Genomic DNA, 18848 nt, shown 5'->3' on the forward strand with positions numbered 1-18848 from the left:
CTGTTCAAAATAAGAGGAAAAACAATTAGAAATGGGCTAAATATTAAGTCTATAAAGTTCATATGACTTATCATTCAAAGCTAAGGTTTGCTCCTATTCATACTGATTATCACTAGTCTAACCCTACAGCCATTCATTCTCCTATAAACCATCACTTTGAGAAAGTACAGTGGGGAATTATTAATCCAAGACTGAATTGGCAAGTACTTAAGATTAGAGACCTTTCGTTTTCTGTGACGTTCCATGTGGACGTACAAGATTACAGAATTTTGGGAGCGCTGCGCATGCACGAAGTAACCTTTGACGAGCCTTCTCGTTCACTGCCCAAATCTGTGATTCGTATTTGAGGGTTTTGACGTTAGGTGTCATAGTGCTCGAACGAGTGCTAGTTCGTACATGATGACGTCATCCAAGCTTGGCAAAAATGAATGAAGCTGCATCAACATTCGAGTTTCGTTGATTCAGCAGGGCTGGTAAACTGTAAATTATTGCTTGTTACCAGCTTTTCCATTACATTTAGTGTGTCCTGTTTTCAGACACTACATATCCGATAGGTAATTGATGTTCTATTTCCAAACAAACGTGTTTTTTTTGGCTTTTTGCGCATGAGTGCAAATGTTGCACCCACAGTCGCCCTACTGGTATGTAGCGTGATGCTACACCTGATTCTCAGGCCGAGCATCGGCCCACAGCACGCTCGCTATCACGCTGGTATATGCTGTGGCGTGGTACGTCGACTTAAATCGAAACTGTTTTCATCAATGTACGAACGTGATACTGAACGAGCGGTGTCACCACTTCCGTTGAACTAGGAATACGTTGCAGTCACAGACAATCAAAAACTTGTAATTAACACTGCCAGTCTAACAGAATGAATACATGTATTTCCTTCAATTGTCTTCAAAAGAAGCACCCGGTAGTTTTATTTTATATTTCTTCAATAAATTTGAAGGACAAATCTCTGTAATCTTGTTCCAGATGATCCGTGCCCCATTCTAGACAAAATTCAAGATCTCATCGGTGTCTGTGCTGTTACATCACCAGAGCTGCCAGGTAGACAAACCAGCTATTCAGCATGTCCGGGACTATGGGGTGTTGCAAGAAACTTGCGATCAATTGCAATTCTTTTTTTGGTCCCTAAAGCAATCATATGTCTTGCAGATAATTGCAAATAAGTGATTGCTAATCTGCTCATTAAAACAAGAAATCTAACCCTATCTGGCAACACCATGGAAGTCTACATGTGGGACTACAATATTTACCGAGTGTAAGTTCAAATCAGAGTCATGAAAGAGGTGAATATTCTTCATTTTTCTGATAGTTTTCAACTAAATCAAAATAATTTCAAGGAATCATGGAAAATAGATGGCCATTTCATGGATTTAAAGATGCAAAATGTGAAATTTTAGTAACTTTTTTTAAGGAACCCAAATTTTTGTTCTCATTTTTTTAGGAGCACCAGCGCGATCGCGCTTCTCAAAAATGAAGGTCTGAATGATAATCATTACAATCATCATCATCAACACTATGGCCCGTATTCTGAAGTCAGGTATAACTTAGACCATGGTCTAACTTTATGCTAAAATTATGGTAAGCCAAAAGTGTCAAAATTTTTATCAAGTTGTATGTTTCTGATGTTTACTGTGCTTTTCCTGATTCATCGATGGTGAAGACAATCATATGTTTATACTTCCTAAACAATTATGAATGATTTGAGAGCCAAATGAGCTGAAATACGATATCTCTACTGTTAGTGATTTATGTAACAATTGGATATCCTTCTTAAACCAAAACTTTAAACCTGAGTTTAAGTTAAACCCGACTCCAGAATAGGGGCCTATGACAAGGACTTCAGAGTAATAATAATAACATATGTAATTTGTAATGCGCCAAATCCACTCGGCAGAATGCCCAAGGCGCAGTGAAAGAAGAAAGAAAGAACGAAAGAGAACAGGTACAAATATAATAGTAATAGATCCAGGAACAATTAAGAGTAAGAGGCATTGAATAGACGAGTCTTATGGTAACGTTTAAAAGTATCGATGGACATGCATTCACGCATTGTCAGGGGAAGACCATTCCATAGAACAGGGCCAGCATGCGCAAAAGCCCGAGTCCCCCATGTCTTAACGGATTTAGGAATAACTAGGGAACCAGAGTTTGATGAACGTAGGGACCTGACTGGAGTGTATTTGCTGAATAGATTAATATTGTACTGTGGAGCAGAGCCGTTAATTGCATGGAATACAAGGAGAAGGATTTAGTATTTAGGATTATTCATACTCACGCTGATCATCCCTGGTAAATCAACAAGAACCATCCGCTGTATACCCGGCCCTCGCACACTCAGTGATATCACCTATGAATTATTTGAAAAACAAGTCGATTCATTCAAAATGGAAATTTCTCCACCAATCACTAGAAGTATAATGTTTCCCCTCAAGCCCTTCCTCCCACTTATGCATGTCATATACTGCATTAGCAACATGCCAACCTAGGTAACATGCCTAAAGAGATAAGATCGTTCCTTTAGTTATTTGGTGCATTGGGCCTTGTCACTAAAATCATTCATCTTGTGCACTGTCTAAATCAATTTTTTTATTGTTAATTGATTAAAGGTATCGTTCAGCTTTGTGACCAGCTGATTAAAAAAATTCTCAAACTGAGACGAAACATGTGTATGAGTGCCTGTATTTGTCCTCAAAAAACCCTGAAACAGACCACAATATAGGATGAAAAACTAGTTACAGGTAGCAATTTATTAGCTTGATTTCGAGAACCGTCTAGTAGATGGGTTCCAGCTTATGACCAGTTTTCTCCAATTCAAAAAGTCTGTTGGCTATGTTGACTGCCTTCTGCTGTGTGTATCTCCCATACACACGCTATTATTAGCTGCACTGTACATACCTTGTACACACTGTATGTAGGTCATGCTGTGTACTAGAGTTAATGTGTTGTGTTGCACAGATTCGCTCTATACACATTGAAACCAACTCCCAATTATTTTCAAACTTTGGTTTACATCTCCAAGGTTTTAAAATTGATCCTGTAGATATAATACTTTGAAACTTTTGGGATGGTATTTTTACACTATAAGCCTAATGTTTAGCCAATTTTTAAGAACCAAAATGAGATTTTTGTTAAATCAGAACAAAGTGAAATGATCACTTTAATTGATCTGAAATAACCTATGACCTAGGCCCAGTAACCTGAAACGCCAGATGACCAGAGACGTTTAATTATCTCGACGTCCATATTTCATGAAACAGGTCAATATACTTTAAGGTATGATGATGTTTCTATAACTTTGGTTAAGATTTCATTAATGACGGCACTGTCGTCAGAAAAGCGGCACCTACAAGTCTCGCTACTGCAATGCAGGAATGATAAAAACAAACTGCCTCACCTCAGTGCTTATGGTCTGTCCGTCCTGAACACTGTTTTTCATCCTAGCTTCTATCTCCTGCCTTAGAGATTTTAGCTGCAACAGACACACAGAGAAAAATATATATCAGTCAGAGCTGCTGGAGAGACTACATGGAAAAATATTTATGAATTAATTATCTAAATCTAAAAAGTTCTAGTCTTGTTCAGAATGAAACATATCGTCGCACGCACCACGAACCGTCCTCTCCAGATAGATACAGTGCGCTATCGCACCTCGCGATTTCACCACGAACCGTCCTCTCTGTTACGATGCCCACTGTGGCGTAAATAAGTCACTTCAAGAAAATATAAAGATACGGGATGAATCTTTGGAACCTGAACTATCGAATGAAGACACCGGTAAATAATTTGCTCTTCTTGTAGGTGCACTTATTGCTGGTTTTCAAATAGCTTTTCTTTAAATGAGTTTTCTGCAAAACTAACTTTCGCATCGAAGTGCGCAGAGAGGACGGTTCGTGGTGCATGCGACGATATGATAAATTACAAATCTGATTGAGGTCACCCAAGCCAATCATATGTCTAGCAATTAACTGCAAATTTTTAATTGAATGCTGATCTGCTTTTCGCAGTGGGGGGCGTCAACTGATGTGCAACAGCTACAATTGATTGTAAAGTTGCAAAAGAAAATTGTGAATTAATTGCAAATATTTTCTTCCACCACCTTCCATAAGAACTTCAAAATACCAGATATATATACTGCATTCGTGATTGTTGAATCAACATAATTTCTTGGAATATGTATTGATAAGAACCTGACATAGCTCCAATAGCCAAGTACTATGATTTATGTAATGATAAGAAAAGATCATTTATCAATGAGATTTGGTGACAAATTTGATTCAGACTGGCAATATACATGTGGAGCGTTTTGGCCCAGTGGATTAGTCTTCTAACTTTGAAACAGAGAGTCGTGGGTTCATATCCCAGCCATGGCGTAATTTCCTTCAGCAAGAAATTCATCCACACTGTGCTGCACTCAACCAAGGTGAGGTGAATGGGTACCCGGTAGGAAGAAATTCCTTGAATGCTTTGAGCGCCAAGGCAGCCCAGCTAAAGCTGGGGTAATAATAATAGCAGGGCCCACTGTGAGAACAGTTTTTGAAACTAAAGTGGCTTCCTGGGTAAATATACCTATATCATTATTATCATATGTACCTCTGATTCCTTGGTAAGGTCAAATTCCTTTCCGCTGTCCTTGAACTGTGCTATGTGATTAGGACCTTCACTCAATGTCACCTTCACAGGAGATCTAGTCATCATCTGACCGGCTCCCCTATTTACAAAAAAAAATCAGAAATGGTCAATTAGTACCAGTTCGTAGTTACTTCATGGACAATTTTGGTCAAATGACCTTTCATTTCTTTCATTTTGATAGGCAGATTTCAAAGCAAGATATTACGTAAGCTTGCCTTACATAGCAGGATGAAGAAATTGAATAGACCAGGTGACTAGAATAGCATGCGAAAGAACACTTTATGAAGGTATTTCATGCACTCCTACTTTCAATGCATATCATAAGATGTTGCACAATGTACAGTACTTGGCAAACTGTGAAATACCAGTCGTTCGTGGACACATTGTTGTTTTTTGTGGATGTAAATGAAAACCGCAATTCGAAAGAATATATGAATAATCAAGACATCAAAGTTGGTGCTTATCTCATTAGATTTTAAACCAACATGTCCCTTTAGTACAAATGAACTTCCTCTGATCATGCGTAGAATCTTTTGATCATGAGCAGAAAGGAACTACAAACTGGCTTATTAGTTATCTTCTTTGTATTCTCGAAAGAGGTTTCATTGTACCATGATACAAAGCCATGAACTATGCAGATTTTTGTACATGATTACACTTCTTTCATCACATAGGCCTACACTGAAAGGAGTCAAATTATAATTGCATGCTTTTGGTAAAGGGTGCCTAATTGATGCACGCTAATACATGAATTCTGCATAAACCATGGGTTTTGTACCATGGTACAATGAAAACCACTTTTGAGAATACAGGCCTTTGTGTTCTTTTGGTGGCTCATTTGATTCTCTTTAAAATTAATTTCCTCTAACTCTGAACATACGTCAACTGGGCATCAATTAATACTGTCACATTGAAAATACATTTTATTTTATTTCTTTATTTGTCCTTTTTTTTTAGCAAAACCATTTAACCTTATCTTGTACTCTAGCAAGGTTGCATAGAGACAGGAATTTGATTTTATTCTTCACTGAGCAGAGCTTCTTTAATTTAGGTTGCCATCGATGATCATAGCTAACTGAAATAGTTACTTTTGTCCAGGGCAGTGGATTTTTCCATGCCGTGCTTGGATAGGTCCCTTTTGTCCCAGGCAGGGATCCATTCTATTTTGACCAGCTGCTTGGGATAGTTTAGGGCAAGGGTGTGTGTGTGCAGTAGTTTTCCATTAGGTTTTGGCAGACACCATTTTAACTTCGGTGAGCACACAGCTTATGTGCAGTTTGGAAGCCAGTAGAGAAATTACAATTTTTCCTTAAAATTCTGAAGGCATATCTCCAGGCTTATTTTCTTTTGGAGCAGCCTTATTTTCCAGTTTGTGAGCTGCTAATCATTATTACCTGCATGAGGTCAAAAAGCAGTATTTAAATCATTTTTGAGCCTGTTTTGCTGAAAGTCATCGGTGAGTGTAAATGACTTTTCCATCCTTAAATTTTGGTATACAAAAAGAAAGGAAGAAAAATAACCAGTATAATATAATGTGAAATAAGATGTGATTTATTGTGATAGTTTTGTAAAAATCAATATACATTTTCTTGGGTTTATAGAGACTTTAACGTTGTTGAATAGTTACATTTGAAGTTGAAGCTTATACTAGTTAATAATCAAATGTTTTGAAAAAATTGAGATAAATAAATGTATGAAAGTCAGACAAGTTTGAATTGGATTTATAAATGTTATTTACAAATAAGAGAAGAAATATTTGTTTTAGGATATATTGTAGAAAAGGTTTTGGTTTATTTAAATTTTAGATGGTGCCAAGGTGGGACATAATTCCCTGACGACCTCTAGTCATTGAAGCCGAGCATTTCCGAAAGTCGCGAAGGACAACGAGATTCCCCGAGATTCACCGAGAGTAAACGAACAAGAGATACCATTGATTTTGGTGACGTATACACATGGTCGTTTGTCGAACTGAAGCAGGAATGATTAATAGAACTATGAACACTAATGAGAATGATAATCTGATGGACATTAATTGTTCAGTTATTTAGAAACTTGATTTTATAGGGGAACTTTCAACATATGTTGCTTTTTACTTTATCTCAGTCCTTGACTGATGTTGAATATAAATACTTGTGTTCGTGGATGGATCAATACAGGATCCTCACAGTTGATGTTAGTGTTGAGATGAGACAAACGATGCTTAAGAGGAAAAGAAGACAGTTTTAAAAAAAAAAACGAAAACTCTGATGATAACAGTGAAGTTAAGATATGAATTTATGATGTTCTTGGTCAAATGGTAAACTGCATGGAGTTCGCAGTGTTTGCAAATGAAATGTTTAATATTGACATGTGATTAGAACAAAGGGTTGAGAAGTTTGAGTGTTATATTGGTTATATTATATTTGAACGTGATTCAGGTTATTGTGAGTGGATCAGTACAGGATCCTTCATAGTTAGAGTGAGTGGTGATATTGAAAAACAAAACAATTATTTTGACGGTATGTTGAAGATAGACAAATGAAACGTTGAAACAGATCGATCAAAGGTATATTCAGTTGTAGAAATATTTATCAGTTTTGGGTGTCTCGAGACAAGGTAAATTTGAAGTGGAAATAAGTGATCTTTTTTTTTGAGAATCTACATTGTATTTTTTTGTTTGTCCTGAATTTTATCAGTGAGAAACCATTTTTATTTCTAATTGGAAATCAAACAAAATTAACTGAAATAAATTGTAAATAATATCACACTGAATGGCACAAGTTTGATGTGAGTTTTATTTGAGTATATCCATGTGACAAATACATATTCATCCAATCAAGCTGCAACTGACCTTTTCTAATACATGTAGGTCTTTACAAGGAAAGGGGGAGGGATCAACTGAACATCCATCCCTTAAGATCTTGTCCATATACGGATTGGGAATGAGGTTGGGGTAAGGTATGAAACTCTGAATAATATTTGGCTTAATGTGCACATTTTCAGTCAGAGCAACTGTTACAGGAGCGAACGTCCTGGAAGTTGGAACCCGATAATTAGCTCTACTAAGAAAGGAAGGATGTGAATGTAAGGTAGCAGCAAATAGAGCCTACTTACCTGGGAAATATTCTAGCCTGAGCAATCATCTCAAGAACACTGGTTTTACCGGCACTCTGGTCTCCTACAACTACAACCTGTAATAATATGAGATTACAGTTTTTTTTAAAGCATAAAAACTGTGCTCAATAACAATATATTTCTAAAAGTAATCAATTACACAAATCATAACAAATTGCATTTTTATCATTTTCTTTCTCTCTCTTTCCCCATCCTCATAATTTTATTCTAACCATTTGAATCAACACCACCATTATCATCTCTATCCTAAGTATACAATCATAATCACTGACATCTTTATCATCCGGTGTGTTGGCTCAGTTGGTAGAGCATCCGTCTTACAACCGGAGGTCGGGGGTTCAAACCCCGGCCGCGTCAGACCAAAAGACGTAAAAAGATGGGAGTTGCTGCTACCCTGTTTGGCGTTCAACGATTAAAGGAACAGAGCCTCGTCGATCTGGCGCTGCACAGTGGCCGCCAGGCCCACGATCAATTGGGCAAAGCAAATTTTCAGAGTATTGCATTTCATGTCTATTTCGAACAATAAATTATGGCTTTATCATTTATCATCATCAACTTCAATATCATTGTCATCATCATCATCACCATCATCATCACCATCATCATCACTACTCCTTATCATCATCATCATCCCCATTATCATCACCAACATCATCATCACCATCATCACAACCAAAATCATCATCATCAGCAGCAGCACCACCACTACCACCACCATCTTCATCATAATAGTTTCTATTTACCCTTGGTAGATGATCCTGCATCTTGTATGAGGTATCAAAGTCAGAGAGCTCATCCAGCACCTCAGAGTACATATCAATCAGTGATTTCTGCATACAAAACAATAAAATTAAACATTTTAACAATACATATTCAAGGTGTTTGCTTCAAAATGGATGCCATGGCCCTGGTTGAAGGATATAAAAAGGAAGAGCTACCACTCATGTGTAGATAAGCTTCTTAGAGTCATACATATTTTATGGAAGAATGATTTGGAAATCTTGCATTGACTGAAAAAAAAAACAAAAGGAAGATGCACAGGGACCTACATGTATAATACGAAGGTTTGTGTTTGGATTGCAAATATCAAAGGGGAAGTCCATCCTGAAGAAATGTTTGTAGTAAAAATAGCAGGATAAGAAATATTGGTGAAAGTTTGAGGAAAATCCATTTAATATTACGAAAGATATTAGAAGTTTAAATTTCAGATTTGTGACATCTTTTACAATAAACTTTTTGTCAGGGTAAACTTCCCCTTTAAAGAACTATTCTGATTGGCTTAGTGTCTTGAACATTTACATGTAACAATAATCTTGATTGCACATTGCCATTTACTGATTGCAAACTTTTGTTACAGAACTCTCGTGTAGGAGATATCTGTTAAAACCTCTATATTTTAGAGGTATGACAAAAGTGGCAACCTTTTTTTTTGCACAGGAAGTGTTCTCTAAAGGGAGAATCAAGACTGTTTTCATACAATATGATAACTGTCACCATAACCATAAAATATGTTTTTTTTTTTCTGACCTATCCTCGATTTTTATCAGCCCACTGATGTCATCAGTTATGTGTACATGTATATTTTAGGCCCCTATGAATGATGATGAACCAATCATATACTTAAAGGAGAATAATTGCGATATATTGCGATCACTAATGCTATGGAAATAGCAAATTGGCAATGCGACAAAGATGTGTGATGTCACTTGTGAACAACTCTCCCCATTACAATAGTATATATTTCACTTGAATTGCCTCTTTTATCACATCTATCCATAGATCATGTGTTCTTTCTACATGAGGGTGTGTATTACATATTTTTTAAGAATACATCATGGATAAAGAGTTTGTATCATCATTAGAAAAAGCAAAAAGATACATTTTGAGGGCATTTTATAGTCCACCAAAGGGAAAGTTGTTCATCAGTGACATCACACATCCTTGTCGCATTGCCACTGGGAGGATCTCCATAGCATTAGTGATTGCAATATTCAAATGCTCATAACTTTCTCATTATTTGTCCGATTTTTCTCAAACTTTCTTTATTCTTATTTTCTTTGATTTTTCTGTTTCTTCACAAGTCTATTTGTTCCAAAGGTTTCATTCCCCTTTCAAATAAGATATTACCTTCTCTTTCCTTCCTAAGGCATTCTTATCTCCTTTGCTCAGCAGTGATTTCTTGAGTCTTTTATTCTCCTTCTCCAGTCTGTCAATCTCTCTCTGGTATCTTAGCTGTAATATAAACATAGGTCACATGAAATTTCACAGACTTGTAGGTCACATGACATTGCATAGATGGATCAGACGATATTACAAAAGGAGGTGAAATGACATGATAATGCTTGATCATAACCAAATCCAATTTTTCAGGCAAACAAAAATATTTTCAGAAAGAAAAACATTTTCTCACAAAATATCAAAATAGACAGAATATATACAGTGCGTCCCCCCAAAAAAACTATACACTTTTGAAATGGCTGCCAAATAAAAAATGTAGCACTTTGGGGATAAAGACTTACATATATGGAAAGCCAATAAAGTCAACTTTCAAAAGACACCAAAAAGTTGGAAAACTATTCATGCTTGAGCGAGCACTGCCCACTGAAACAAAGGGTATGAAAATTAGGGTGGGCTGGAATTAGCCTTCCAATTTATGTCGGTTTTTGAGAGGCAAATCCTTTCGAACTTGCAAAGTTAAGGGCGTTGTGATGAATTAATGATCAACCGTGACCAGTCTTGGTTGCTTAAGCAAATTTTTTAAATTATTAAATTGAATTTAAAGCATGATTGAACATAAATTACACTTTTGGGCAGCATTTCGACTTTATCATTTGGAACTCTTTTGGGGCATCATTTCAACTTTATCATGTGGATCTCAGCAATGTGTTCATGGGAGTCGGGAGAATAGGGGGTGAGATAGGACTTAAGTGGGAGAAGAAGGTTGATGGAAAAAGGGCCAACGGAACATTCAGCCTTTTCCGCCCTCCCCTCCTGTTAAGAGACTGATGGCTATTGTCATGTACGCGTGATGTTCAGAGCAGAATGTTGATTTAATGATTAATTCTGTATTGGGGCATCAACTTTTTCCTCAATCAATCATTCAATCAACAATTTATCAGTAAATCAACTCATTCAATGTGTAATGTGATCAATCAAACATTCATTTTTCATTAAATTACTTCATTAATCACCATAATCATAAAATTTCTTGGTAATCATCCAATAAAAAAAAAATGACCATCAGCCACCGGTCACTTGGCAGTTGGTAATCATTCAATAAAAAAAACTGAGTTTATAGGCTACAATCCAGGAAGTGAGAGAGAGAGGGGGGGGGGGCTGGGAAATGGAGGTGGAGAGGGGAGGTACATATGACTTTTAATTTGTAAATGGACAAAACGAAGACGAATGCCCAGTTTTAACCAAGTCTTAGCATATCTCGCCCTCTTGCTTGTAACGGGTACCATCACATTACTCTGACTCTCATGAACACACTTCTAATGTCCACAAGATGAATATGCTACACTAAAATTAAAATTCCTGTTCACTCATGCATTACATTTCAAATTAGTAACTCTTGAAATTTGCCTAAGAAACCATAACTTATCTCACTCATAAATAGCATAAGCTTTGTAAGTTTTAAAGGACTAACCTCTCAAAAAAAAATTGTAAGGCTAATTCCTGCCCAGCCTAGCCAAGCATAGTCTCTCATGAGGAGAGAAGTGGGGGGGGGGGTATAAAGATGGAGGGATGGGTTACTAAATGTTATGTTGACCTTTATCCCATCAACGTACTTCACCTACCTAAGTCATATTAACCGCTCGTCTCCTGAGTGTCATGAACACATTGTTGAGATCCACATGATAAAGACAAAATTATGCACTAAAAATTACAATTCATGATCACTCATGCATTAAATTTCAATTTAATAACGCATTAAATTTTCACAAACAACAAACTGATCACATCTGATCTTTAATTCACCAAATATTCCTCGACTTTGCAAGTACCAAACATAAAAACCTGAAAGAAATTGGAAAGCTAATTCCAGCCCACCCTAATTTTTATACCCTTTGTTTTAGTGGGTAGTGCTCGCTCAAGCATGAATACTTTTGGTGTCAATTGAAAGTTGACTTTATTGGCTTTCCATATCTACAAGTCTTTCCCCCCAAAGTGCAACATTTTTTATTTGGCAGCCATTTCAAAAGTGCATAGTTTTTTTTTGGACGCACTGTAGATAATCCATAATACTTTTTGAAATTGTTAAAGTTACCTGGGGGAGGGGGTTGTAAGTCATAATATTAACTTAAAACATTACTAAATGGCATGAGTAGTAGATTCAGGATAATGAACTTGAATTTCAAATCAAATATTTCCGTTTTAAATATATGAAGAATAAATGTATCATTTTGCCACTTGACAAAAGAAATAACAAAAATAAATTAAAAATAAGTACTCATGAAAGGACTCAATGTCTACTACATGTACATTGCACATGTTATGAAAGAGCATTATAGGATAATAAAATGTAATCATTAATAAAGACAATTCAGAAATAAATTTAAAACTAATAATTCACAGGACCTGGTATCACAAAATAAATGACATTAATTCTGTCACTTTGAATTATATTCTAACCGCCGGCCTGTCTTTAAAACTCCAATATGATGTAATCATTACCTGTGCTTCTAAGAATTCTTCTTTGATTTTCTCAAGTTCATCCCTTTCCTTCTGACTTTCCTGTAACAGACAAAAACAGGAAATTAAAGATTTTTGAGGGTTTCACTGCCAGATTTCTGCTCAGAGGATCAGGCACCCAAGGCAGGGGGGAAACCCACAATGAACATCTGGGACCCGTTTCATGATGCTATGAGTGCGAGTCACATGGCAGATCATTTATGAAAAAAGACATTCAGATGTAACTTTGCATATTACAACAATGAGATATTTTCCTCAGTTAGGAAGAAATTGAAGACATTCAGATGTAACTTTGCATATTACAACGAGATATTTTCCTCAGTTAGGAAGAAATTTAAGACATTCAGATGTAACTTTGCAAATTACAATAACGAGATATTTTCCTCAGTTAGGAAGAAATTTAAGACATTCAGATGTAACTTTGCATATTACAACAATGAGATATTTTCCTCAGTTAGGAAGAAATTGAAGACATTCAGATGTAACTTTGCATATTACAACAATGAGATATTTTCCTCAGTTAGGAAGAAATTGAAGACATTCAGATGTAACTTTGCATATTACAACAATGAGATATTTTCCTCAGTTAGGAAGAAATTTACTCCACAAAGCTGCTTCCATTTGTTATTGGGCAGTAAAAAAAAAAAGACCTAGCACATCAATGATGTGGAGCTCATCCCACATCTTGCAACAAAATTTAACACAAGTTTAATATCAGCCCAGTTGACACTGTAGTGAATTATATTGGTGACATAAATTGAGGATATAGAATTGAAACTGATGAAGAAATAACATAGAAGCATTTTTTTGTGATCTGTGAATAAATTTCATATGAATTAAGTATTACTAATTATCTGGTCAAAGTTTCTTAACTCTGTGTAGAACCTTGATGAACCTAATGTAGCTCTCACATGGAACAAAAATAACCAAAATCAATCAACAAAATAAATTAATGAGTTTCAAAATTCCATGTTGAAATTTTGTATCACCACCTCGAGCGATCATATAAAGCAAACAAAATTGAAATTGGTCAACAACTGAAGAATTTTTTTTTGCGATTCGTGAATAAATTTTGCATAAATTAGAATAAATAAATTTCCAGACAAAATTTCAAAATTTTGTGTACAAGTTTGGTAAACCTCATGCAGCTCTACCAGATGGAAGAAAAAATATCAAAATCTGTAAACAAATAAAGAATAGGCATTTTCTGTGATTTATGAATACATTTCGCATAAATAATTTTCTACTGAAAATTTCAAAATTCTGTGTAGAAGTTTGGTGGACCTCATAAAGTTCTACAAGATGGAAGAAGAAAAAAAGGTAAAAATCGTTCAACAATTAAAGAAGAAAAGCATTTTATGTGAATTTTTCAAAATATGAATAAATTAATTTCACATAAATTAGCATATAAATTGTTCTAGCCCAAATTTCAAAATTCTGTGAAGAAGATTGGTGAACCTCATGAAGCTCTACAGATGGAAGAAAAAAATCAAAATCGGTCAACAAATAAAGAAGAAGCATTTTATGTGAATTTTTAAAAATATGCATTTACTGGACATGTTCATATCAATGTCTTTTATTTTAAATTCAAAATAATTTGGACTACTTGACTGATATTATAATAAATTCTTCCTTTTCTATTCAGTGACATGGACAACAAAACATCATCTTCCAAGATGTATCACATATAAACAAGCCTACTAGTATTCTACTAAGGGGCAACTACATGAAATATGTAGGTCCGACCCCCATATACGTGGGACCTTCATGAAATTTTCTGTCTCTGATTTCTTGTTCTTATGACAGTCTGTAATGTTTTCAAAGGACAATGACTTGGTCAGTTTATCAACTGAAGTAAAACTTGAGAAAAGTGGGGGTTGGACGTACAAAAAGGTTGATCATTTTGATATGGAATTGCCCTAAGACAAATGAAATGCTACCTGTGCAGAGGCTGACGATGTCTCTTGAGTATCTTCAGCCTTTAGTGCCATAACAGGACCAGCCTTCTTACTTTCTGATCCTAAATAAAGAAGTAAAATGATAGAGAGAGAACACATCAAATTCATTGGTTAAGGCTGAACTGACCTAAGATACATGAACTGTAAGTTCCAAATTGTTACAGGTGTATGTTATATGTCATAAAACAATCCCGGAAAGAAAAAAAATTATGACTATTTTCCTTCAAAATAGTGAAAATGTACAAAAGACCAGAAACACCGGCCCAAGTTCAATCCCTACACTAAATGTGTAACAAATTTTTTTGTCCAACATATCAATTAAATTGCGTTTTTCCAGTCATAGATATCTTGGAAGTGTCCGCATGAATTTCATATGTTTACTTCCTGGGTGTGTTTTTTTTTATTAATCCATAATAGCAAATACATGTACATCACAGTTAAAAATTCAGGATGACTTTTTAACAAGACCTCTGATCTATAAAGCAATATAGTGGTATGTAACACTCAATACTTCATGAATTATGTTAATCTAATTTCACTATCAGAAAAGACCCCTCTATTTATCTTTATTAAAGCCATTGAATATTCTGACTGGAACCCAGTTTCTTAATATATGATCAAGTGCGCTTAATATAAAATTTAAATATCTAAATAAGTAAAATATCATAATATAATAGGAACTTTGTCAGCTGGAAATCTTCAGTTTACAGTAAAAGCTAAAATAGCCTCATATTGTGCCCGTAGCAAGATTGCTATTATAAGTTCTTTAAAAGCCCATTTGAGACTTGCTAATTATGCTAACAATTACACACGTTTTCCATAGACTCAGGCCAGCATATTCCAGTATGCAGGCCCAACCTCCATCAGGATTCAACTTCACTTTTATAACAGGGCAGAAACCCCCAGTTTCATTTTTATGATTTACATGTGTACAATAATATGGAGATTTTGAAAGCATGATGTCACATATTGACCTACATGTAAAAGAACTGTGGGCATCCATAGCTTTAACAGTAAAAGATGCCAAAAATGTATTATACACTGTAGTGAAGGGAGGCCCACACTAGCTGCTATCAGAACTGTTGAAATCACCACTCACTCCACTGCAAGTCAGACCAAACTTTTTTTTAAATGTCAGCATGTTGTGTGGTATGGAAGAATGCATATTGATTGTGCGACAATATGCCACAAATATGCAAATGTGTGATGGAGGAATAGGGAAAGAAAACTTGAAAACTCATAACTCATTTATCCACACTGTGCTGTACTCGACCCAAGTGAGGTCGTATGGGTACCCAGCAGGATTAATTCTTTGAATGCATGAGCGCTGACAGGCAGCTCAAGCTAAAGCCAGGGTAATACTAATAATAATAACCATGCGCCTCTGAATACATGTAGATTGTTTCTAGATAGATGGCGCTATACAAATGCCTATTATTGTTATCATTACAATATCGCTAGTATATGAAGAGCAACCATGCCTGGTGAGTGCAAATAAACTACATGTAAGCAATCATGCATGGGAGGATGGGGGGGGGGGAGGGTTGTACACAGAACGTAGGGAAATAAAGTAATAACACCAATACACACCTTCCAATAGAGAGTTTGTTACAGGTATAGAACCACCCTGACCCAAAACATGAATTTGGGGATTTGAACCTGCAGGGAGTAATCAAAACAAACAAGCAAACAAAAAATATCAATAAAAAACAAATAATATATACTTTGATAAGGGGTACACTAAATTCAGGACATTCTCCAAGCTCTTCAAACATTTCTTCATTTTGTTTGTACACCCCCTGTATGTCTTTACTTTCCTAACCTCCCTTTGAAGGTGACTTTCTAAACTTCCAGATAGTCAGAAAATAAACCAACAACAGTTTGAATTAAAAAAATTGATGGGAATCATTCTTAAAATGTTATATTATTTTCCCTATGACATTTTTTGTTATCTTCCCAAAAGATTGATGATGAATAAACTTTGAGCATAACAAATGGTCTATAGTGACTTCTATTTTAATTTACCTGGTAACATACATGTATGGGCAGTTCCACGGTTACGGAGTGACATTCAGAAACAACTTTTTTGCATTCAAACAAAGATATCACCCATATTCGAATAGCTATTTGCCAAGAAATGGTACCTGACAGTAGTTGATGAAACCCACTTTTCAAAATGATAACATTTGTTATTTTGATCTACTGAATAATGAGATACGAATATTCATAAACATGGTTACGGAGTGATGCAAAATGGACATGCATATTTTGGGAGAAAACTGATTGCTTAAACTCTGTGAATTTTGAATCGCTATCATAATTTTGATTTATTGATTTGATTCTGTTCTAGCAGTAATATGCTACATTACATTAAAACAATTGGTGTATTATTTCAATAATGACTCAAAACGTAAACCCATACCCGGTTATGGAGTGACATCAGAAATATCCACTCACGGGCAGCGTAAAATGAATTTATATTTTAAAATTTGTTTTGATGTAAAATGATGACCTTCAGATTACCCAAAATAAAATTTTACAAAAAAAATCAACAATTTTCTGTTAAATTAAAATAAAGTAAAAAAACAATTTATGTAGTCCCATGTAGGGGAAGGAGGGGTAAGTTGTGACACTTTTTGCATTTTGCATGTTAGAGTTGATATGACTAGTACTATTGTAGAAATAAGTACATTGCCTTTAAATTTGATACTTGGGAAATGTTTTTCACCTATAACTTTCCACCCCAAACTGAAAGTCATCGTGACCTTTGAAAAAAACGATGTCAAATGGCTCAAATTGCCCCATCTGTGGGGCAAGTTGAGCCACCGTCTGGGGTAAGTTGAGCCACAAAAACTATGCACAAAATGTATATGTGAAGAACAAGGATGTCAATTTTTCATTTAAAGTATTTTCACTTGCTAATTCGATATAAATAATGACATCTTCTAAAAGTAAAAGAACTGTCATGTGAACTAGCTCCTTTTTGCCTGCATATCAATGGCTTTTTACATTTTTAAATGTTTGTATTACCATGGCTCAACTTGCCCCATGTTGATTTGGCTTAAATTATCCCAGTCCAAAATTATTGTGATATTTTCATATCCACACATTTCTTATGCATACATCATGTAAAAGACTATGACAAGAATGAGAATCCATACCTGGACTAACAATATTCTATAATATATTTAAAGACGTGTGTGGGTAAAAAGCACTTATCTATTTTACACCCTTTTTTACTTTTTTGGCTAAAATCTGTATTTTTCCCTCTAAAAATTTACTTTTGTTTCAAAATTGAAAACAAAGTGGTAGGGTTAAACGTTATTTAATGGATCATCAATATATAACACCACCACAATGTCTGACTCATTCATTATTAGCCTGGGGGTGGTGGCTCAACTTGCCCCTATGCTCGACTTACCCCGCCTTCCCCTATAGATTTTCTTGTATGGTTTGAATTCTCCTATAAGGAGATGCATAACAGAACAAATTGTGGCTAATTATTTACCCCTTTTGTATTTATGAAATTCTATATGAGTTTTGATAAAAAAATTTGATCCAGATTTGAAATAGAGCCAATATAATTTTTTTGGAAAATGTCCACTTTTGCTTGGAATTGCCCATTTGTATATCTTCCCCTTCCTAGATTTTTCTTCATAATCAATGATTTAGATTTTTTATTTGGCCAACACGATACATGAATGACAATATGGTTAATGGTAGCAAATATATCTCTTTTGTAAAAATGTGCTTCCCATACATACTAGTATGTGTATGGTTAATTAAAGTACTTTTCAATCTTTCCTCGTAGTGATTTTTCATAGAAAAAAAAACAATTTGATAACAAATTTAATGAAACTTTGAAAGATCATTCATGAAAGACACTTTAATGGTAAAAATCGAAGGGTAATTTCAAGGATATGGTCTTAATTTATTAGTGAAAGGTACATTACAGGAAACCAAACCCAAGAAGAGAAGCAATCAAATTTTATTATGAATTATATTTTCCCATGACATGTTAAGCTCAGAAGGAGGCAAGATGCAATCTGAAAGATATTGGGAGAAACTGAAAATTTGTGTACGAAACAAATACAGGTACAGAGTTGTCCACAAAATCTGTGATTCTGAAGCGTGGTGGCCAATTTGAGGATCTCAATAGAAAGTACAAGACTTTTAAAGCATCCATAACTTACTTATTTCATAACCAACTTTGATGAAACTTGTTTTAAACTGATCCTATCATTTTACTATTTCCAATAAGATTGCTTCTCTCCCGGTGTTTTGGTTTCCTTTCAATAGATATGAATGAATTAAGCACAGGAACTGTGTAATAAGGTATACTGTAATATCCAAGATGCCAAATAAACATGGGGCTAGTAGTTTGCGAGTGATGAACATGTCCCGTCACCTATTCAGAATTGTGTATGTTTGTATGTCAAA

General features: G+C 35.2%; 1 protein-coding gene and 1 long non-coding RNA gene across 3 annotated transcripts in view; one reads left to right on the forward strand and one right to left on the reverse strand.

Annotated features, from left to right (window-relative positions):
* The window catches only part of LOC121427646 (dynamin-like 120 kDa protein, mitochondrial), a 45624-nt gene that overhangs the window by 19220 nt on the left and 7556 nt on the right, over nucleotides 1–18848 (reverse strand). The window contains exons 4-12 of one of the 2 annotated variants that reach the window (XM_041624152.1): nucleotides 15999–16067; nucleotides 14391–14470; nucleotides 12433–12492; nucleotides 9883–9987; nucleotides 8499–8585; nucleotides 7735–7811; nucleotides 4603–4720; nucleotides 3407–3481; nucleotides 2288–2359 (exon numbers count right to left, since the gene is read on the reverse strand). In XM_041624152.1, coding sequence (XP_041480086.1) covers nucleotides 2288–2359; nucleotides 3407–3481; nucleotides 4603–4720; nucleotides 7735–7811; nucleotides 8499–8585; nucleotides 9883–9987; nucleotides 12433–12492; nucleotides 14391–14470; nucleotides 15999–16067 — 743 coding nt within the window. The remainder of the gene's footprint in view (nucleotides 1–2287; nucleotides 2360–3406; nucleotides 3482–4602; nucleotides 4721–7734; nucleotides 7812–8498; nucleotides 8586–9882; nucleotides 9988–12432; nucleotides 12493–14390; nucleotides 14471–15998; nucleotides 16068–18848) is intronic. The other variant, XM_041624153.1, reaches the window with a different exon arrangement.
* On the forward strand, nucleotides 1898–17633 carry LOC121427647. The gene is made up of 3 exons (XR_005971709.1): nucleotides 1898–2036; nucleotides 4695–4699; nucleotides 17621–17633. It is a non-coding gene; the product is annotated as an uncharacterized LOC121427647 (long non-coding RNA).

The sequence above is a fragment of the Lytechinus variegatus genome, chromosome 14, assembly GCF_018143015.1.
Source record: "Lytechinus variegatus isolate NC3 chromosome 14, Lvar_3.0, whole genome shotgun sequence".
Lineage (NCBI taxonomy): Eukaryota > Metazoa > Echinodermata > Echinoidea > Temnopleuroida > Toxopneustidae > Lytechinus > Lytechinus variegatus.